The 22,948-nt window shown below is 37.7% G+C and overlaps 1 protein-coding gene across 1 annotated transcript in view; it reads left to right on the top strand.

Annotated features, from left to right (window-relative positions):
- tmem68 (transmembrane protein 68) overlaps window positions 1–22,948 on the top strand; it is a 100,945-nt gene that overhangs the window by 17,806 nt on the left and 60,191 nt on the right. Inside the window, exons 2-3 of the mRNA XM_039754522.1 lie at window positions 1,806–1,912; window positions 2,984–3,395. Of these exons, the coding sequence (XP_039610456.1) occupies window positions 3,071–3,395 (325 nt within the window). The 5' untranslated portion in view covers window positions 1,806–1,912; window positions 2,984–3,070. The remainder of the gene's footprint in view (window positions 1–1,805; window positions 1,913–2,983; window positions 3,396–22,948) is intronic.

The following is a 22,948-nucleotide window of genomic DNA, read 5'->3' as shown; positions in this document are numbered from 1 at the left end:
GTTGAAAAGTTCAATATGGCTGACAGTGGCGTCATACCACTGAAATAAGTATGTACATCGGTTTTGGTTCGCGCAGGGAAGCCACCTACCAAATTTCGTGAAGATGGGGCCATAAATAAGAAAGTTCAACATGGCGAACGTTGTCAACCGTTATGACCGTTATGCATAGAATTTCGAAATGAAACCTGCTTAACTTTTGTAAGTAAGCTGTAAGGAATGAGCCTGCCAAATTTCAGCCTTCTACCTACACGGGAAGTTGGAGAATTAGTGACGTTGGAAAGTTCAATATGGCAGCCGACAGTGGTGTCATACCACCAAAATAAGTACTGTGGTGGATGGCCAGCCGTTTATCCCGGCCAATACCCCCAAACCGCCAGGTGGAGCCCTCCTTACAGCATGAAGGTTCCCAGAAAACCAGCAGGGCATCATGGACAATGTGGTTTTTATGCACAGCCCTGCTGGAAGCCATGGGGGCCACAAGAGGGAGCTGCAGGGAGGACCGAGGACTTCTTCGTGCCCTATGACCCGGAAGTTCGTCATAGGAAGAGCGACGGGCTTCCGGGTTGAAGAGAAGAGCTTTTACCTGACCCAGAAGTGATTGAGAATCGCATGGACTGGGGATTGGGAACACTTCCGGGTCAGGAGATATAAAAGGACTGTGAGAGCTCCCAGACGGCGAGCTGAGCTGGGTGGAAGGGTGGCAACGCGTCTGGGAGCTGGAGGATTGATTTATTGTAGTATTTGTGTGAGTTTAATGAGTATTGTGGTGGAGAGTGTGCTTTGTGCACTGTGGAGATTAAATAAAGTCAACTGTTGGACTTTTACCTGGTGTTTGGAGTCGTGGACAGGGGTTCAAGGAAGCGAGAGCTCCCCCTATCTAACACAGTACGTACATCGGTTTTGGTTAGCGCAGGGAAGCCACCTACCAAATTTCGTGAAGATAGGGTCAGCCTTCTACCTCCACGGGAAGTTGGAGAATTAGTGACGTTGGAAAGTTCAATATGGTGGCCGACAGTGGCGTCATACCATCGAAATAAGTACGTACATCGGTTTTGGTTAGCGCAGGGAAGCCGCCTACCAAATTTCGTAAAGATGGGGCCATAAATAAGAAAGTTCAACATGGCGGATGTTGTCAACCGTTATTGACCGTTATGACCGTTGCGTGTAGAATTTCGAAATGAAACCTGCTTAACTTTTGCAAGTAAGTTGTAAGGAATGAGCCTGCCAAATTTCAGCCTTCTACCTACACGGGAAGTTGGAGAATTAGTGATGAGTGAGTGAATCAGTGAGTGAGTCAGTGAGGGCTTTGCCTTTTATTAGTATAGATTAGCTCAGACTACACTTTCTCACCCATATATAGCATGACAGGATTGGTGTTTCATTTAGAGAAGTTACACCCTTAACAGCCTTTTCGGATCCCATTTTATTTATGTATTTTCCAGTTTTTTTTAATGTATTTTATGTATTTTGTTCCTTTTTGTGGATTACAGGTATTCCCCAGGTTTTCGATTCTTTGTTGGTTCCACGAAGAAAATTCTCAGAGTTGAGATAAAATGTATGATTTTTTTTTTTTTTTGACAAACAATTGTGCAACATTTTCAGCATCAGATGATAATTTTAATTAGCACAGTAGGCACATTTTACTGATAAAGAGCATGTTGGCATACATTGATTCTCTTGTCCCTTTATCTTTTTAATTCTTTAAGTCTGTAATAAGATCAGACTAATGCAATCTGTTTCCTTGTAGTTTGGGGCCTCAGTTAAATCAGAGTGAATGACATACTGTGCCCTTCTCCTATTTACAGGCCTTCAGCAGGAGTTCCAGTCCTGAGTGAATGGGCAAAATGTTGACCACTTTTAGGATGGTGTTTGTGAACTTGATGCTGTCATTAAATAGCATCTAGAAGATACCGTAAGTTGCTGCTTTTTTCTTGACAAATTTAGTTCTCTGGAAAGCTTTCCAGAAGTATGTAGTAAAAACCAAAGGTAAAAGAAGTCTCACTGATGCTGTTTAAACGTAAGCCGCATTAGATGTACATTCTATGTGAGAGTTTGATTTCTTTTTTTATATTAAATTGTACCCTTTGGGAAAACTAACAAGCAATAAATTAAAAACTGCACCTTTTTAAATCCATATTGAAACATGTGACAAAAGAATATTAGTTTTTTAAGAGGTTGTTGAATGGAGGGTCATTACACTCATTCTACAAGGTTACAAGTGAATAGTGGCTAATAACAGGTCACTCACTGTGTGTAAAGATTTACAAAGTGCACATTAGTGCTGACTGGGAGATTTAAATACTTTTTTCTGAAATATACTATGGTAAGTTATATGTAGTAGAGATTACTTCAATGTATTACTTTTTACTTTTGCATCAAGGGATTTTGTTATTAAAATTTTTTAGATATTATTTCTAATATCTTAAACTCAACATTAGATTTACCAGAGTTGTGTTTATAAGGTGGATAAAAAAGAGCAATATTACAACTGTGATGTTTAACTTCTTTATACATAAACAAGGAAAATGAAAAAAAGCCACAAAAGGGTTTGCCCCATCTCTAAGAGAAGAGAAGGATTTCTTGTGTTAGTGCTCTGCAAATGTTTGCATATTTCCTGTTTGTAGTTCAAGCCCTCCAATGTATTTTTTTTTTTCATTTTATAAGTAAAATTCAAGAAATGTACTTTTTGTGCCAACTTTGATTTTCTTTTTTTTTAAATCGTAAAGGCAAACCCCAGTTTTTATACCTCTGTAAATATTTACATTAAATGGTACTGTCATATAATCAAATTTTCACTCTCAAATTCTGTTAATCAATTTTTTTTTTTATCCTAAACGAAATTTCTAACAGCCTCCAATAGGAATGTGCCTACTCAGTAGGAGTTGTTAAACAAAAAAAATCAATACAAATAGTATATGATATGCAAATAAACCATGCTGAAAAGAAGTCCTGATTTTTCTTTCTGTTTTTGTTTATACTTTAGAATCAGTGGATATCCACAACAATGTTTACAAAACTTTGACATCTACCAAGTGGGGATAAAGATAGAAGTCTTCAGTGTTGAGACAGAATGTCAAGCGGGAATGACTCCTGCATGAATGGGCAAGAATCGGTGAATTATTTGTCCTGTATTATCCATCTATGGGAATGGATTGGTTTGGGAAACCTGGAGGATTACCTCAGCTATGTGGATTACTTAGTTTGGGTTTTTACCCCATTGGCCATTGTCTTCATTTTGCCACTCCTTATTGTGCTGTTTCTGTACCTTTCCATACTCTTCCTCCATGTTTACAAGAGGAAAAATGAACTGAAAGAAGCTTACTCAAATAATCTTTGGGATGGAGCTAGGAAAACATTGGCCACATTATGGGATGGACATGCAACCATTTGGCACGGTAAAAGTCTTTCAGTGAAAAAGCTTCTAACCTTGAGTTTGATGTTTATTAATTATTTTGTGGGCAAATCTTATAATCACTGTCTTTTTTTAGGCTAGAAAGCCTATTCTGTTATATTTAAAGGAAAAAATAAATAGCTTCTTGAACGTTTTACATTGATATTTTATCTGTTTTTTTCTCTAAGCCTTTTAACATTAATATTTGTTGTGAAAAGGGTTACACATTTTCATTATATTTTATAATTTATAGTCAGATTCTTGATTGATTACTCTAGAGAGGAGAGTAATGAAGGTCAGTAGGAACAAGACAGAATACATGTGTGTATGAGAGGGAGTTCAGTGGAATGGTGAGGATGCAAGGAGTAGAGCTGGTGAAGGTGGATGAATTTAAATACTTGGGATCAACAGTACAGAGTAATGGGTATTGTGGAAGAGAGGTGAAGAAGAGAGTGCAGGCAGGATAAAATGAATGGAGAAGAATGTCATGAGTGATTTGTCACAGACGGGTATCGACAAGAGTGAAAGGGAAGGTCTACAGGATGATAGTGAGACCAGCTATGGTATATGGGTTGAAGATGGTGGCGCTGACCAGAAAGCAGGAGACAGAGCTGGAGGTGGCAGAGTTAAAGATGCTAAGATTTGCACTGGGTGTGATGAGGATGGATAGGATTAGAAATGAGTACATCCAAGGGTCAGCTCAAGTTGGATGGTTGGGAGACAAATTCAGAGAGGTGAGACTGCATTGGTTTGGACATGTGCAGAGGAGAGATGCTGAGTATATTGGGAGAAGGATGTTAAGGATAGAACTGCCAGGCAAGAGGAAAAGAGGAAGGCCTAAGCAAAGGTTTATGGATGTGGTGAGAAAGGACATGCAGGTGATGGGTGTGACACAGCAAGATGCAGAGGACAGAAAGATATGGAAGAAGGTGATCTGCTGTGGCAACCCCTAATGGGAGCAGCCGAAAGAAGAAGAAGAATCAATAAAAAGAGACACCTCTTTTTATTAAGACAGAAAATAGTACAAAGGGTATATTTCTCAAAAAAGATTGTGTATTTACACATTGTCTGTGTAAAAATTTGTTTTAACTTTAAATGAAAGCTTGTCACAAACTTTTTTTACATTTCTGAGAAAGCATTATATGCGTTTTTTATTAGTAATAGGAGGATATTGGCATGGTCTTATTATTAAACTGCGTGCTGCCTGTTAACTGTCAGGCAAACAGGCAGGAACAGACATTCTGATAGCATTGATGTTCTAGGTATGCTCAAGTAGCCTATTGCCATGGTTAAAATACATGATAGATCAGAGGCTCAGATTACAGGGGTGGGTGAATCAGCAACCATTGTGCTTTATGCATTGTGATGAACATACACAGCCAGTTTACCTATGCGTCTCGATATCTACCCAGCAACAGTTTGTTTCTCTGCAAGGCTGTATGTTTGCTAGGACATTAAGAATGTTAGACTACCAGTTTATTCTCTTAGTTGTTATATATGTAATGGCACATTATTGTGATATAAATCTTTGTTATTGGCACATACCAAAAGTCAGTTTTGAATGGTTGTATATTGGTGGTGACTGGCTGCTTTTAAACTCTTGTGTGTTCTCAGTAAAAAAAAATTTGTAAATGACTGTTGATACTCCCTCTAGATGGAATGGTACCCTAACTCAATACATTGATAAAAAGGCTTTCAACAGCTAGTTCATCTATATTGGTTAGCTACCTGTTTGTCCTATTGCTGGCTACACTCTCTGTCTGATGTTGTCTAATGGCTGATCATTACCTTTTTTATGTTTGTATTGCTTTGTATGGTAGATTGCTTCATTTTAACCCCCTGTCCATCACAAGGCGAATACACACATTCCCACTAGGGCCAATTTAGCAAGTCCAGTTCACCTAACTTGCATTTGCTTATACAGTGGGAGGAAACCAGGCTACCTCTTAGAAAAAGGGGGAATCCACACAGACACACGGAGAGCATGCAAATTTCTCTCAAATCCTGTTGTTGAGAGGCAGCAGCCCTATCACTTCACTCTGATCCAGATACAGACTTTTCAAGTTTACCAACTCCAGATTACCAGTGTTCTAAATGGGATTACATACAGTATCACAATGTAGGCTAGTAGCCATGTAAAGAACAACTGGAATAATAACCAGCGTTGGGCCACTTTTAAGTATTTTTATTTGAGAGACAGAAAACATCCTATAAAACAATACAGGCATCCTTTTTGCTGACGTCATCATAACAAACTGTGTTGTGAAGAACCTTGGCTTTCTCCATGATGTGCAAATTCTGAGACAAAGTGCTCTGTACATCCATCCATTTTCCAACCCGCTGAATCCGAACACAGGGTCACGGGGGGTCTGCTGGAGCCAATCCCAGCCAACACAGGCCACAAGGCAGGAACCAATCCCGGGCAGGGTGCCAACCCACCGCAGGACACACACAAACACACCCACACATCAAGCACACACTAAGGCCAATTTAGAATTGCCAATGCACCTAACCTGCATGTCTTTGGACTGTGGGAGGAAACCGGAGCGCCCGGAGGAAACTCACGCAGACACGGGGACAACATGCAAACTCTATGCAGGGAGGACCCGGGAAGCGAACCTGGTTCTCCTAACTGCGAGGCAGCAGCGTTACCACTGCGCCACCGTGCTGCCCTGCTGTGTACAGAAAGCTTCAAATGAACCAACTGGATGACAGTACCTATCCACTCCTTTCATGACTAATGACCCTTTTCCTGCAGCAAACACACCTGATCAGCCACTCTTCAATACTGCTCATTACAAAACAAGAACAAGCACTTAAAATAAGTTATTAAGAGGTGCCTTGCCTGCCTTAGCTGCTTGTGAGCAGAACCACAAAGAGTGTACAGCATATTACTTGCCTGTATTCTCTTGCACAACATCGCTACTAGGTGCAGTGACCCTGTCTGTGATGATGTTTAAGATGCAACTGTTAAAGACCCAGACCATCCTCTGCCATTCAGTAAGAATGAGAGACTGACTGGATATGCGATTGGAGATGTAATTGTTAGAAACTGCCTTCGACTGGTTCATCTGTGATGTTTGTGTCATTGTAATTAATAAACACTGATGTATAATAGTTTAAATTATTTTGTTTTGATATTGACAGCTGTTTGGGAGATTATTTTATGGGGACAAAACAATGTATACATAATACAAATGCTGTATTATTTTGCCAATTTTAAAAATTTTATTTACTTTTTTCCCCACTAAAGTTCCTCCTGAATCCACCCTTCTGCTGGGATCAGGGTAACCCTTAATTTTTTTATTTTTTTTTGGATCAAAAGTAACCCAATCCTACTGAAATGTCTGAAACAACATATACTGAAGGTTTGGTCCAGATCAAAACCAAGACTGGACTGCACGATCAAATTCAATTTTTTATTAGAATCCTTTTTTATTTATTTATTTTTTCCTTTAAAAAGAAGATAGACAAAATCCAGTCAGATTGCTTCTGAACATCAAGGCCCAGGAAATTAAAGGAAAAATGATAAGTTTTCACTTACTGTGACTGTATTTATCATTCTGTAGGTTACTACAGTGGTGTGAAAAACTATTTGCCCCCTTCCTGATTTCTTATAAACTTTTGCATGTTTGTCACACAAAATGTTTCTGAACATCAAACACATTTAACCATTAGTCAAATATAACACAAGTAAACACAAAATGCAGTTTTTAAATGATGGTTTTTATTATTTAGAGAGAAAAAAAATCCAAACCTACATGGCCCTGTGTGAAAAATTGCCCCCTTGTTAAAAAATAACCTAACTGTGGTGTATCACACCTGAGTTCAATTTCCGTAGCCACCCCCAGGCCTGATTACTGCCACACCTGTTTCAATCAAGAAATCACTTAAATAGGAGCTGCCTGACACAGAGAAGTAGACCAAAAGCACCTCAAAAGCTAGACATCATGCCAAGATCCAAAGAAATTCAGGAACAAATGAGAACAGAAGTAATTGAGATCTATCAGTCTGGTAAAGGTTATAAAGCCATTTCTAAAGCTTTGGGACTCCAGTGAACCACAGTGAGAGCCATTATCCACAAATGGCAAAAACATGGAACAGTGGTGAACCTTCCCAGGAGTGGCCGGCCAACCAAAATTACCCCAAGAGCGCAGAGACAACTCATCCGAGAGGTCACAAAAGACCCCAGGACAACGTTTAAAGAACTGCAGGCCTCACTTGCCTCAATTAAGGTCAGTGTTCACGACTCCACCATAAGAAAGAGACTGGGCAAAAACGGCCTGCATGGCAGATTTCCAAGACGCAAACCACTGTTAAGCAAAAATAACATTAGGGCTCGTCTCAATTTTGCTAAGAAACATCTCAATGATTGCCAAGACTTTTGGGAAAATAATTTGTGGACTGATGAGACAAAAGTTGAACTTTTTGGAAGGCAAATGTCCCGTTACATCCGGCGTAAAAGGAACACAGCATTTCAGAAAAGAACATCATACCAACAGTAAAATATGGTGGTGGTAGTGTGATGGTCTGGGGTTGTTTTGCTGCTTCAGGACCTGGAAGGCTTGCTGTGATAGATGGAACCATGAATTCTACTGTCTACCAAAACATCCTGAAGGAGAATGTCCGGCCATCTGTTCGTCAACTCAAGCTGAAGCGATCTTGGGTGCTGCAACAGGACAATGACCCAAAACACACCAGCAAATCCACCTCTGAATGGCTGAAGAAAAAGAAAATGAAGACTTTGGAGTGGCCTAGTCAAAGTCCTGACCTGAATCCAATTGAGATGCTATGGCATGACCTTAAAAAGGCGGTTCATGCTAGAAAACCCTGAAATAAAGCTGAATTACAACAATTCTGCAAAGATGAGTGGGCCAAAATTCCTCCAGAGCTGTAAAAGACTCATTGCAAGTTATCGCAAACGCTTGATTGCAGTTATTGCTGCTAAGGGTGGCCCAATAAGTTATTAGGTTCAGGGGGCAATTACTTTTTCACACAGGGCCATGTGGGTTTGGATTTTTTTTTCTCCCTAAATAATAAAATCCATCATTTAAAAACTGCATTTTGTGTTTACTTGTGTTATATTTGACTAATGGTTAAATGTGTTTGATGATCAGAAACATTTTGTGTGACAAACATGCAAAAGAATAAGAAATCAGGAAGGGGGCAAATAGTTTTTCACACCACTGTACTTAGATTCAAAAGCATCCAGGGATGCCAATTTACATGGATGACAAGTCAGTCATGAGAAATAATAAAGAACAATGCAATATAGAGATTGTGACAGTTTTAATGCCTTAAGGGACAATGGATATCAGTTTAAATTACAGAATATAGAAGGCAACAATGGAAAACTCCGACTAGTGTTGATAATAATTCTCCTGCACATGTAGTCATCCCTCATTCTTTGCTAAGTATAGGTTCCAAGAGCTCCCATGAAAAAGTGAAATCTGTGAGTATTGGACACCCTCCCCAGTCCCTGGGCACAAAATCCTCTTCATAAAGATAAACCAACATAATACAGTAAATGTAATATGCACAGTGTTGCAGTATATATTGGCATACTTAATAAATATTTTACATAGTATTATGTTAAAATTAAATATGCCCTTGGCCTACTTAATAAAAGTCTTATTTTCTTTAATAACAGGTTATAGGCATACTTAGTAAAAGTTTTATGTAATAAAATGCTTGACAGGGTGTCATGTCATGGAGTGAAAGGAAGGTGAATGTTAGCATTCTGTTAAGATTTGTTTAGAGGGTTGCGTTAGATGATATGCAAAGAATGAGTCTGTCTACAAGAGATACACAGGACCATGGAGAGTGGAGAAAAATAATTTGGGGGACAACTGGATAACCTGAGTAAACGTAGACCATATTCATTAAACTAGTGATGACAATAATGGGTGAACCAAGTACATAACCTATTTAGAATATCTGGCATCCAAGATCAACTTCTCTGTAAACACAAAAACATAAGTTTTCATGAGACCAGTCTTTTTAGCTTAACAACATCATCTTTTACCTAATGTCTACAAAATATTAAGAATATTGTGAAGTGTCTGTAGCTGTATGTACCATGTTCTAGTCTCTTATTTTTTTCTCTCTTTTTACTTTCTCGTATACGAAGTATAGGGAAAGTATTGTAATTATCGAAAGATTCGATGTTGAGATTTTGATGAATCTTGACGTTTTAGACCTCCCCAAGTCCGTAAATGCCATTTTTGGAATTATGCCTCTGTGTGTGTGTGTGTGTGTGTGTGTGTGTGTGCGTGTAAAAACATGATAACTTGAATACCTTTCACGTAGGTCAGCCAAATTTTGCATACAAGTATTAGGTACAAAACTTAAGATTTCTATTACCTAGAGCTATTTCCATTAACCAGAAGTGGTACTTTTACCTTTTATTCATGCAGCTGCAGAGTCTGATTTATTAAACTTTTAATTTTATAATAATTGTTCAATATATTATTAATTTGATTTGACTTGTTGTGGTTGGTTCTTTAATGTACATAATATAAAAATATAATCATTGTCTTGCAGTTTATTCATCAAATAACCATCCCCACACAAAGAGGCCTTATGTAAGTGGCCTAAAATCATTAATTATGTCGAAATCATGTACAGTACCCAAATTATTTCTGCATCCTTCCCTCCATCCATCTTCCTAAATTGCTTTTCCAGGTCAGCTGGAACCTATACCAACAATTATAGGGTGCCAGGCATGAACAACACCTGGACAGGGCACCAGTCCATCACAGAGTGAACACCCACACCCACATACATTAGAGCCAATTTAGCAATGCTGATTAATCAAATCTGCATGATTTTGGATTGTGAGAGGAAACCCACACACAAGGGAGAACATGCAAATTCCATGCAGTGAACGCTCTTGATGCAAACCATGGTTTCCTTAATGCAGGGCAGCAGTATTATCACAGCACCACTGTGCATCTTGGAATATTCATACACATCCTACTTCATTGGGCCCTTGAGCAAAACCCTTAACCTGAAAATTGCTCCGGGGTGCTGTACAATGCTGGACCCTGTCTTGTAACATCCAAAGGTCATGCAAAAAGACAATTTCCTCTCAGTGATTAATAAAGTATATTCATTAAACAAATTAATGATAAATTATAGTATGTAATTTTCTTCCGTTTTAAATTATTACTGTAGTAGTTGTGAAAGAAAAAAAATAAATGCATTAACACTTGGTAAGTCTCAATTGTTCAGCTGTAACTTCTTGTCTGGGCATTAGGTTCTCCTGTTTATCAGATTACTAAATTCACATTACAATATTTTACTTCTAAAAATTTGACCACATGCTCATACCTTTTGAACTTTGTGGCATGTATTTAAGAAAAAATCTAAATTTTCTATCCAAGTAATTGCTATTAGATTTCCAGGGTCAGCCATTAAGAGGATTGTATTAATATATAACGCAACATTTACCATAATTTAAAAAAAAAAAATAGAGATCCTTCTTGTTAATGAGGAAGAGATCCATTTCAATATCTGTTTTCTTTCAAAAAGTTTGTTAGAACTTTTCAGAATTGCTGGATACTAGACACAATTCCAACATTTGGCAAAAATTAACCCCAGATGGGATTTCAGGCAATTGCAGAGAGACCTCATCCTCATTAACTCTATACTGGTCACATATCAATCTACTGTGTCTCATTAGAATGTGGGAGGAGTATGTGGAGTGCCTAGAAATACACTACACCAACAAATACACTATACTTCATATTCATACTAGTATATGAAAAAACATGCAAGAACTGAGATACTGTATGTAGCATTATGAAGGAATGGGTTAATGAAAATCCTTGTATGTTGATTTTTACATATGGTGGACTATAGGATCAAACTCTTTAATGATAACAGTTCTGCATTTTGTTAATCATCAGTCCAAATCAAGTCTCATTTGATTCACAAAGATTATTTATATATGGAGTGAATCTTACTGTAAAAGATGCACTTGTTGCTTCTCAGGAAGACTACATATAAATAGATGCAATTGAGTATGTGTAAGTGTGCGAAAGAAAAAGAGAGATGATGCAAGGTTTTTAACATATTGGAGTGGCCGGAATGCTGCTGTTTGAATAACAACATGCTTACGTGTGTTTGACGTCTAGGAAGCAGTTGGCAAACTTTAAGGCATGACTCTGTAAAAACTTTCCATTTCATAAACACAAATATATTTAATAAGTTGCTCTGAATGTTTCATCTTCTGGATTTGATCTGTCTTCCTGGACGTTTGTAGCAGTCTTCCAGGCAGTGATCTTTCTCCTGTAATAAAAACATAAACTGCTCCGGCTTTGCTTTTTCTGCTTTAATAGTCAGGAAATGGGGTGTGACTAGAAGGGGTAGTTGTCATACTTGTCCATAACCTTCTTGGGTGGTCATATGAACCTTCATTTTCTGCCAGAATTTGTTTTAGCACTGGTACTTACGATTGGTTGTGTCAGATGACAAAAAAAAAGTTGACAAAAATGGTTCTTGCTTTAGTTTTTCTCTTTTTTTAATGTGTAAAATATTGTAAATGCTATTTTTGAATATTTTTATGAATCTGCAGGCTTGCCTAAAATGTTAGGTAAATTGCATGGCAAATATTTATATCTCATTTTAATGTGCTCGGTTCTTGTATCAGTGGGTCAAATGTACAGACTATCACCTGTTTAGACAGGTATTGTTTTTGGAATTATAGTACGATTTTTTTTGTGCTGTTTGAGTTCATATACGTTTCTGTGAGCAAGTCAAACAGTGTACCCTACTGGCAAAGTGTTGGTATGATTATTATCCCTCTGGGATAATAAAGTCTACCTAACCTAACCTAGCAAGGTTAATCCACACCCACTGCCTCTCTGTGTAATCCTGAGCAAATCACATAACCTACCATTGTACATACTTACATTTTGGCTCATGAGTCACTTTAGAGTCCACTAAATAAATAAATAAACGAATAAATAAAATGAATTTCTGCTTATAAGAAAATTTGCCATTCTGTTTTTTTATTAAGTTATTGAATAATTGGAAACATGATTTTCATTACTTGTTAGTAGCTAATTTATGATTTAACTTGTAATTCCATCTTTCAGACTTAGTTTTAATGAATAATGCTAAATCTGTTAATTTTCATATTTCAGTGAAAGATTGAGTGGTTGCATTGGAGCTGGAGCTGGGAATAGAATTTCAAATATGGAAAAGTTTCAGTGATATGTTTTGTAAGAATTGTATTTGTGGTTTGTGATGTTCCTTTCTGCTGAGGATTTTCAGGACTGTAGCACAGCCAGCTCATTATGTTTTATTGACCCACTGAGAAAGTTGTCAGTGTTGCTTGGCCCAAGGGATTTTTTCCAGGATATTCTCCATTATCTAAATTGTAGCCCAGTGTTAGAAAACTTTTTGACCCAAGAGGTTGCTTTAGAATATCTGCAGTAGGATAGTTATTGTAAAACATTTTAGCTCATCATCTTTGACAATGATTCACAATATTGCAGAAAATCAATTGAAAGTACAATTCTTTTCTTAGGTTTTGAATCATGATACAACAGATGAGGCAGTTGTTTTATTTTTTTATCTAAGGATTTCAGTTTATTTGGCTCATAGCCAGTCTCTTTGAAATATATTCATTTGTTAAAGAATAAAGTTTTTTTTTTAAACTACAATTCACATTCAAATTAAAAAAAAAATCAAACCAAGGGAGGATTGTAGATTATACAGGCTTGAGCACTTTCTCTATTTATACAGGTTTGGTTTCTGCCTTGTTTTGATGCTGCTGGAATAGGCTTTGGGACCCCAGTGGCCATGAATTAGATTAAGCAGAATTGGATTTATTTCTTAAATTGATCACCCAAGGCATTGGTCACCTGCGTTCTCTATCAGTGTAGCTAACATTTGTCATATTTTATTAGGAAAATCTGTGAGTAGCTAGCTGCATTTGAGCTATATTAGCAGAAATATTACTTGATATCCCAGAAGTAATTTTAAGAATTAATGGTTTCCCATCAATTACTTCATTCAGCTTCATGGTATAATATTGTGAATCTAGTCCAGGTAGGGGCGGCACGGTGGCGCAGTGGTAGCGCTGCTGCCTCGCAGTTAGGAGACCCGGGTTCGTTTCCCGGGTCCTCCCTGCGTGGAGTTTGCATGTTCTTCCCATGTCTGCGTGGGTTTCCTCCGGGCGCTCCGGTTTCCTCCCACAATCCAAAGACATGCAGGTTAGGTGGATTGGCAATTCTAAATTGGCCCTAGTGTGTGCTTGGTGTGTGGGTGTGTTTGTGTGTGTCCTGCGGTGGGTTGGCTTGGTTGGATTGGTTCCTGCCTTGTGCCCTGTGTTGGCTGGGATTGGCTCCAGCAGACCCCCGTGACCCTGTATTCGGATTCAGCGGGTTGGAAAATGGATGGATGGATAGTCCAGGTAGGTCTTATTTAGATTGTCTATTCTCTTTTCATACCTGCTGTTTTCTAATTGACTTAGCTTCTTCACATTTTCCAAAGAAGTTCACATTAGGCAATTTCTGACACTAAACTGGCCCTGAGGTGAGCAGTCCAAATTTGGGCCTCACCATGTTTCCACACCACTCATCCCTGGATAGGATCCATCTACCTCATCATTTTGTTTAAATAAGTGGTTGGAAAAAAATTTCAGTGAATTCTGATTATTGCAAACCTATGAAAAATGTTAAAACATGTAAATTAATTTCAGATGTGTTTCTCTGAATTGACCCACTGTGCAGTGCTAGCAAAATGACCTACCCAGTTAACCATTTGAAATATGTTTCACCAAGCTCCACAGCCAGTACTTCATGCAAATGAAGGCATAGGTTCCATTCTGGAGTAACAGATGTCTAATTAGCCTGTGTTTAGATTTGCTGTTTTATGGTACAGTCTTTCTTGACATTTTATAGCTTCTCAGAATGGCCACATTTTGCAAACTGTTTGTAACAATTAACTGCACAGTGCCAAGCAATAGATGTCAATGAAATACACTACCATTCATATATTTGGGATCACCCAGAAATTTTCAATAATTTTCATAGACAAAATTGATTTAAAAATATAGCTAAGAATTTACTACTGTTTATAATGTCTATTATTGTGTGAAATGACTGATTTTTACTGTAGTATTCGCATATACAGTAGCTGCAAAGCCCCTTTTTCAGCAGCAGTTCCTTCAGTGTCCTAATGGTAAACACCCTTAGCTTATCCCTAATCAGTCATAATAGGTTTCAGCAGTGCTAATGCAATTCCAAAACTTTATCTGATAACCAATCATTCTGTTTAGTTGGGTTCCAAGTTACTGGCATTCCTAAAACTCAGTTCTGGGCTCAAAAATGGCCAAAATGTAACAGCTTTCAGATACCGCTTTCTCAAGAAATGTGTCAGTCTATTTTTTTTTTTTTTTTGCAGAATGACAGCTATTCCATGTAACAGATTGCCAAGAAACTGAAGATTGCATACAAAGATGACTGTTACTGTTTTGAGAGAAGCGGGTGAACTAGATCTAACAAGGATAGAAAATAAATAATGCACTGGTGAGGCCTCATCTTGAGTACTGTGTGCAGTTTTGGTCTCCAGGCTACAAAAAGGACATAGCAGTTCTAGAAAGGTCCAGAGAAGACGACTAGGCTGATTCCAGGGTTACAAGGGTTAAATTATGAGGAAAGATTAAAAGAGCTGAGCCTATACAGTTTAAGCAAAAGAAGATTAAGAGGTGACATGATTGAAGTGTTTAAAATTATGAAGGGAATTAGTACAGTGGATTGAGACTGGTATTTTAAAATGAGTTCATCAAGAACACGGGGAGACATTTGGAAACTTGTTAAGGGTAAATTTTGCACAAACTTTAGGAAGTTTTTCTTTACACAAAGAACAATAGACACTTGGAATAAGCTACCAAGTAGTGTGGTAGACAGAAAGACTTTAAAGATTTTCAAAACTCGACTTGATGTTTACTTGGAGGAAATAAGTGGATAGGACTGGCGCGCTTTGTTGGGCTGAATGGCCTGTTCTCGTCTACAGTGTTCTAATGTTCTAAATAAGTAATTTCAATCAGTAATAGCCATTATAAAAACTAGTAATGCAATGGGCTTATTTTTATAGCCGTTTAATGGTATCTTCATAATAAAAGATATTTAATTTTATAACAAAAAACATGAAAATGTCTGAGCGACTCCAATAGAGTACTTTTGAGTTTAATTGAATATGTCTTATGTTCTGTAAAACCGTTATCTGATTTTAAGAAATACTCTTAACTTTTTGTCCTGTCCTGTAATGCACTTTTTCCAGTGGTGTGTGAAAATATCAAATATATTAGTAGTTAGTACGTAAAGATTATTAAATCTGTGTGTGTGTCTGTGTGTTTATACTTGTCACTTTGGGTGAAGTCGCTATAATTAATTTTCCACTGATGCGTAGGCAGTGCTGGTTGTGGCTGCCCTGGGCAAAAGTGTAAATGTAGCAGCCAAACCATAGAGTCTTGAAGGCAACTCCTATACAAATTATTGCAGTTAGAAGAGTGAAGGTTACACAGATCAAAGAGCGGTATGGGGAGATGGTAGTGAGATACCCTTGGATTTTTATGTGGGTCACACATGAATGTCAGATTGAAGAGTATCCCGCTTGGAGATCCACACAATCCTACATAGATGTCACATCAAAGAACGGGAAAAGAGATTTGGATGATCCCTATAAAGTTTTATTCAAATCATACATGTATGTACAATTTAAAATCAATGGGGGTGCTGGGAAGGGTTTTCATGACAGGACAAATCAGGGGCAGGGTGCCAAAAATCACTTAAAGCCACTGTTTTCCTGGCACCAATGGCTGCCTGTATTATAGTTGGCAAAATTTACCCAAAACAGAAAACTGTGCTGACCTAGGTGTCCGCTTAGTTTGCCTATATGGTAGAAATGTCCCCGAATATAGGACCCATACAGTTTCATGACTGTTTTGGATGTTCCTATCTAATTTTGGGATGAAATCTGAGTTGCCTTTCATAAATATCTGTAACTGGGTTTCATGGAAATTATAGTAATCTAAAGGCACTGGACTAGTATTTGCCTCCCTAGCCATTTCCTCTATTAGTTGTCAAAATTAATTGCAAAGAATGTTGCTTTATAAAAATAAGTGTATGTGAAAGCAATAAAAACTGTGTTTATTTTTAATGCCAACCATTTCTATTCTTGTGAGGACTACACGTCACTCTAACGAGAAGTCACTCCACAAGTTTTGTTTCCAGCATTGATTGATCTGAGAACAAAATTTAAAAGTGTGAGCCAACTTATTTATATTTTGTTTCGTCTGCATGTAGGGAGTTTCCAGGAAAATAAATGCTGTTCTGAATAAAAAACTATAATTGTAATAACAGCTCACACTCACACACACAGAGAGCATAAATGCCATAAATTCTTCAGTTTAAAGTCTTGTTCTATTATCCATTAACATCTAAAGCCATAAAAAGTGTAATGTCTCCTTCTTTTGAGTATACTGTGTTAAAAATAAATGTTTGCCTTTAAAAGGCTTTTTGTTGGAAAATATTTGGACATCTCACTGCTTCTTTCCTCACAATGAAAGGTTCTTTATATACAGTATATGCATCAAGTCTGTCAAAACTGCTAGGTCCAATTTAAATGAAGGCTCTGTGAATACACTTTCATTTTAAAATATTTGATTTCTTTCAAAGTGGTTTTGACAGAGGCTGTCAAAATTTCATTTACGTACATGCAAATGTTAAACTGAAAAGCAAATATTCAGGCACAGTTATGCTTGTTAAAATAAGAAATGGCACACTGTACAGATGAAAATACACTACAATAAAAAGTCATATAAGAATCCTTGTGGTAACCACCCTATTACTAAAACCATTCAACAAACACTTTTTTTCTATAATTAGGAACATGTATACAACAATTTTTTTTTTTTTTTTGTGGTCAGTATGAAAAGCAGGGAGGATAGTGACATGGTACCTTTTCATTAACATGTGCAAGTGAGAATTTCAGTGTACGCTGTACATTTGAAAATAATCTACTATATAAAATAATCTACTATATAATAAAACACAACGGTGTGTGTGGCCACTCCCTCAGAGCAATCCGATTGGCCAATTTGGCATTGGTGATGCAAAGAAAGAGAAGTGCAAGTGTGAGATACATGAAGAGGAATAAAAGCGCCTGCTGCAAGAGTTGCCTTCAAAGACAGAATGTATAAAACTGGACAGGAGGTGAGAAAGACACCTTAAAAGTAATGAGTCTTAGAAGCAAGCTTTAAGGCACAACGTAGGCCAAGAGATGGTAAATATTTCTAAATTATTCTATTACCTGCCTTCAACAGGTACCGTGGGTAGTGACCTTTATTTATTTATAAACCTTACTAACCCTGTTAGTTATTAGAAAATTAGTTACTTATTTTGAAATTACAAATTTTTGTTTTAACTATTTGTTTATTAAATAGGTTACATTTTTAACAGGCTACCTCAAATAAATGTCTAACTTTTCTATTTTGGTTTCAGAAATTTACAGCTGCCTCTAAAGCTTGCATTTTGCAATCTGTTCAGCCATTTGGCTTGACTTCTCATTGCATAAATAAAGAGAAAGTTTACCATCAGATTCAAAATTTTTGCTGTATGCCACATTTCCATTTCAGTTCTAAACAGTGATCTCAATAATAAACACAGCAACTACAATTTAGCAAAAGGCAAATATATCTGATGCATACAAGCTACAAAAAATAAGTAATGAGTTGAAAATAAAATAAAAATGATACTACAGTTGCACACAAATGTCTGTTTAAAGTTTGTGCTAAAAGTAAGAAGCCAAAATCCATGAGATATCAAATCCACATATTTCAGAAATTATAGCAAGTACAAAAAAGTTAATCTTGTTGAATGAAGACACATATGCTTGTAATTCCTGGTTACTTTGGCAGCATGTTGCTTACTGTTTAAACAAACAAAAAAGTACAAGAAGGTCACCGAGGTAATGAAAGTAAATGTGAATGTTACAAAGACTTTTAAACACTGTAATGCAAACATAGGGCTGTAGATGTGTGGTGGCTGGAGGTTGCTGTAGTCAGTTCAATTTTAGTTCTGTTTGCTAGTTTAAACCTTTTGCATGCTTTACCCACTAGTTTAAAAAAGATAAGCTAAATTAAAAGAGCCCATTCACAGCAATGAAAAAAATGCACCTTACACGCATTAGAGTATTATTTACAAGATAATCATGTGAAGAAGGTATTGTGCATTTTTCATTCTGGTTGTGACGTTATGTGTTTAGGTTGCTAGAGATAATTAACTCATGATATCATGCAACTTTTAGTCGTAGGGTTTGTCAGACTTGCCAACTGTAACTGTTGATCTCATTTCCAGATCCTATCAAATTAAATGACTGAAAACCACTGGCTATGTCACTTATACCAACAAAGTGCTGACCTTTCAGAGCAGTTGTGCTTGCTTCTTTTGTGTTTACCAATAACATGCTGCCTGATGGGACCAGATCTATATGAAGGGTTAACAGATGATGATGAGTTCAGCTGTAGTCTCTGACCATTTTTTTTTTCTTTTTTCATTCTGTTGTTGTACATAAAACATGAGACATCAGACAGTCAGGCTTCTCTTCTATTTATGATGTCCAAAACACCCACGTGCCTTATTCTTCGTCATGCCATTATATAAATTGTAATTTCAGGCGAGACTTTATTGGTTGTCAGCTCTCATACTAGTCAGCCCATTCCTATGACTAAAGACAATTTCAAACCTGTTGGATTGTATTGGAGCAAGTCACAGATTATTTGGAGTGAGTCACTGGATATGTCCGACTGGCCATATGTTGCCCGCTGCCAGCTGCCCACTACCCGCTGCCTCCTGATTCACTAATTTTATGTAAATGAAGGCTATGACTGAAAATCGCTGCAAAAGCCATGCAATGTAACTTATCCTTAACATGAACTAACTGACCATCTTCTTTGAGGCTGCTTAGAGCAATAATTTCATCTGACTGTTAGTGTTTTGCTTATCACTGTTAGTGCGTATTTTGGTTCACCTATAAATACCTTTACCTGTGCTAGTGAAAGGAGTAATATCAAAATATGCTTTCTTCAGTTTATTAAGCATGTAGCAAATTTGAACAGATATGTTGAAAAATCATTCACAATATAAATGTTAAAACAATGTGTTGTTCTTTCCTCCAATGATCAAAACATCCACATTCACCAACAGGAGGTCAAATTCTATCGTTAAAAAGAAAACATCTTAAATGATAAAGAGAAACATTCACTCAAAATAAATTACACATGCAAAGTAGGGATTGTAACATGAAATGGCATAACTTTGAAAGACAATAAAGGCGTATAGCCATAAATCACTATAGTCAAGCACTATATGAAAAATTTAAAATAATGAACTTACAAGGAGGTGGTTAGGAAGGAAGCACTTGAAGGAGAAGTGAAAGAACGTCATGTCTCAGGAATCAAAAGTATTAACTCCAAACATGAAGCAATACAGGAACTGAAAACTAGAAAAACAGGAGCAACATAAGCATTTGTTTTGTTCTCTGTTCATGTTTTAATCTAAATGTACTTTATTTAATTGACTTAGAATTGCCAGGTTCAAAATTATTTTTTGTTATTTAATAGACAAATTGTTTAGTACTTTGTTTGTCCCAAGGGGAAATTCCTAGCTTTGTTATTCAATAATTTAGTTGTCTTCTGAAACTAGTTTGTTACTTCTCAAAGCATAGTGGCACTGTTTCTACCAAAGAATCAATTATGGTGTCCCTCTATATAATTCTCTTCCAGCATATGCCCATTAAGCTTGCAAGGTACAAAGAAAATAAACAGACTAAAGACCTTTGTATCTGAACCTGACATTCTTCTTTTGACACTAATTGTTTTGTGTAATCCATGCCTTTGTTATCTCTTCTGCACCCTTTATATATTGATTCCTCCTGAAACTATTTTTTTTTTAAACAGATTTTTAGTGCAGAGTGTTTTAGGTTAAAAAAGCAGTATTTGCACAGAGGTATGCCCGTTTGTATGTGTGAGTGCTCTCTGAGATAGACATGGCCATCCATAGGTTTGCTTTTCTGTGAATAGAGTGAGAAAATTGCTGGGTAAAGGCATTTGGAACCTAATAGTCTGTGATAAAAGTGAACCAGCAATAAGAGATGTGGCAGTAATGAATGAAGCTCTAGTTTGATAATTGCTTGGAAATTAGCTTCTTACATTGATTATTTAAAATTGATAGGAAATTTGACGGTTTCTGAAATTTGGCCTCCTGTGGCCTTATTTATAAAACTTTGAACGTTAAAATTTGCGTACACCAAGGAGACAGGAAATGAGATTTATAAAACTGGAGTATTCACATTTCTACTCACTTTACCATTTATAAATTACAATCACACTGTAAATATGTGTATGTGAGCATGCCTCAAATGGCGCCCTGAAGCATCCATAAATGGAGCATGATAATCAACCTCATACATATGCAGTCATGATGCGGCAGAACTTCATTGGCTGGGAGAGCAGCCTCTCCCTTCTGACACACCCTGCCACCTGCACTCAAGAGAATCTGGTTGTGCCTCCCCTCTACACTTTGGGGGTCTGGGAAAGTGTAAAGTTCCATCTTCTAGGTGGGTAACCACTATCACCTGCCATGTATAATGATAGTTCAGGTCATATGAAAGACTGAGAGTTCATCCAGTTAATTTACTAACAAGCCAGCTACCATGTACAACACCATCACGTCTGTCAGAGTTACTTTGCCTCAAAATAAATGAATCACAGGTTGACCCAAGCCATCAAGACCTGATATTTGCATTATTAGAAGTAGCTGGTTATGGTTAACAAAAGCAGCTTCATTCTCTCTAGGTGCCCTTAATGTAATAGGAGTACTGTAAAGTGCCCCACTTATCTTAGGAGAACTGGACAGTCCTGCAAATTGTCTTTTTTTGTTTGCAAAAACGTGTTTTTTTTTGTATGTATGCCTACACCATACACAGACTGGATGTACTGTAGTGCCTCACTAGTTAGTTAATGGCTTCTAGCACATACAGTATGATGGAGAGAAGCTTGACAGATATACTTCTGGCCTGTTGGCCAGTTCCATGAGAAGAAATTGTTAAGTACAAATACGTAGCATTAGCCCTTTAAAAGGGACCTAAAATAGAGTCTGTACATAACATACATCACTTTTGAGGTGTAATATACACTGCTTGAAAAAATTAAGGGAACACTTAAATCACCCATTGATCTCATTGAATGAATTATTCAGTTGGAAAGTCTTTACTGAGCAAAACTATGGAATTTGTCGAGAACAAAATGATGTAACAATGGTCAATGGAAACCAAAATCACCAACCCACTGAGGGCTGGATTCAATATCACACTGAAAATCAAAGTCAAGAACTGAATTCACAGGCTGATCCAACTTGCACGGAATTCATCACGGGAACTCATAATGTGACTCAGTATTGTGTATGGCCCCCTTGTAAGCACTCCTGACAATGTCTGGGCATGCTTTTGATGAGACAGTGAATAGTGTCCTGGGGGGTCTCCTCCCAGACCTGGATCAGGGTATCAGTGAGCTCCTGGATAGTATATGGAGCTGCTTGGTGGTGTCGGATGCACCGATACCTAACGTCGCAGATGTTCTCAGTTGGATACAGGTCTGGGGAATGTGCGGCCATTGTCATCCAGGACCTGCCTACACACAATGGGCACGTGAGGCTGGGCATTGTCTTGCACCAGAAGGAACATAGGCCCCACTGCACTAGCGTATGGTCTGACAATGGCCTTGAGGATTTCATCCTGGTACCTAACAGCAGTCTGGGTACCATTGCTTACCAAGGGGAGGTCTGTGTGACCCTCCAAGGATATGCCTCCCCAGACCATAACTGACTCACTGCCAAACTGGTCTGCTGGATGATGTTGCAGGCTGCATAAAGTTCACAACTGCGTCTCCAGACTCTTTCACATCTGTCACACATACTCAGTGTGAACCTTCTCTCATCTCTGAGGAGAATGTGGTGCCAGTGGTTGAGCTGCCAAGTGTGGTATTCTCTCGCAAATGCCAATCAAGTTACACAGTGATGGCCTGTGAGCACAGAGTGCAACTAGAGGATGTTGAGCCCTCATGCCACATTCATGGAATCTGTTTCTGACAGTTTGATCAGAAACATGCACACCAGTAGCCAGATGGGAGGTAATTTTGTAGGGCTGTGTTTTTCCTGTTCCTCCTTGCAGAAAGGAGCAGATACCAGCAGGGTTTAATGACCTTCTTCGGCCCTATTCAAATGTCCTTGTGTAACAGTTGCCTGTCTCCTGGTATCTCCTTCATACTCTTAAGACTGTGCTGGGAGATGCATCAAATCTTCTTGTGACGGCATGTATGGATATTCCATTCTGGAAGAGTTGGACTAATTGTTCAAGTTGAATCAGCTGCATGTAGCGCCTCATGTTACCAGTAGTGAAAAGGACATTAGCAAAACACAAAACTTGAGAAGAATTAGTTGGGAAGAATAAGGAGAGAGCAATTGTCTTTGGCCACCACCTGCAAAT

The sequence above is a fragment of the Polypterus senegalus genome, chromosome 5, assembly GCF_016835505.1.
Source record: "Polypterus senegalus isolate Bchr_013 chromosome 5, ASM1683550v1, whole genome shotgun sequence".
In the NCBI taxonomy this organism is placed as follows: Eukaryota; Metazoa; Chordata; class Cladistia; order Polypteriformes; family Polypteridae; genus Polypterus; species Polypterus senegalus.
The sequence above is the reverse complement of the archived record's forward strand: the minus strand, read 5'-3'. Positions and strand labels throughout refer to the sequence as shown.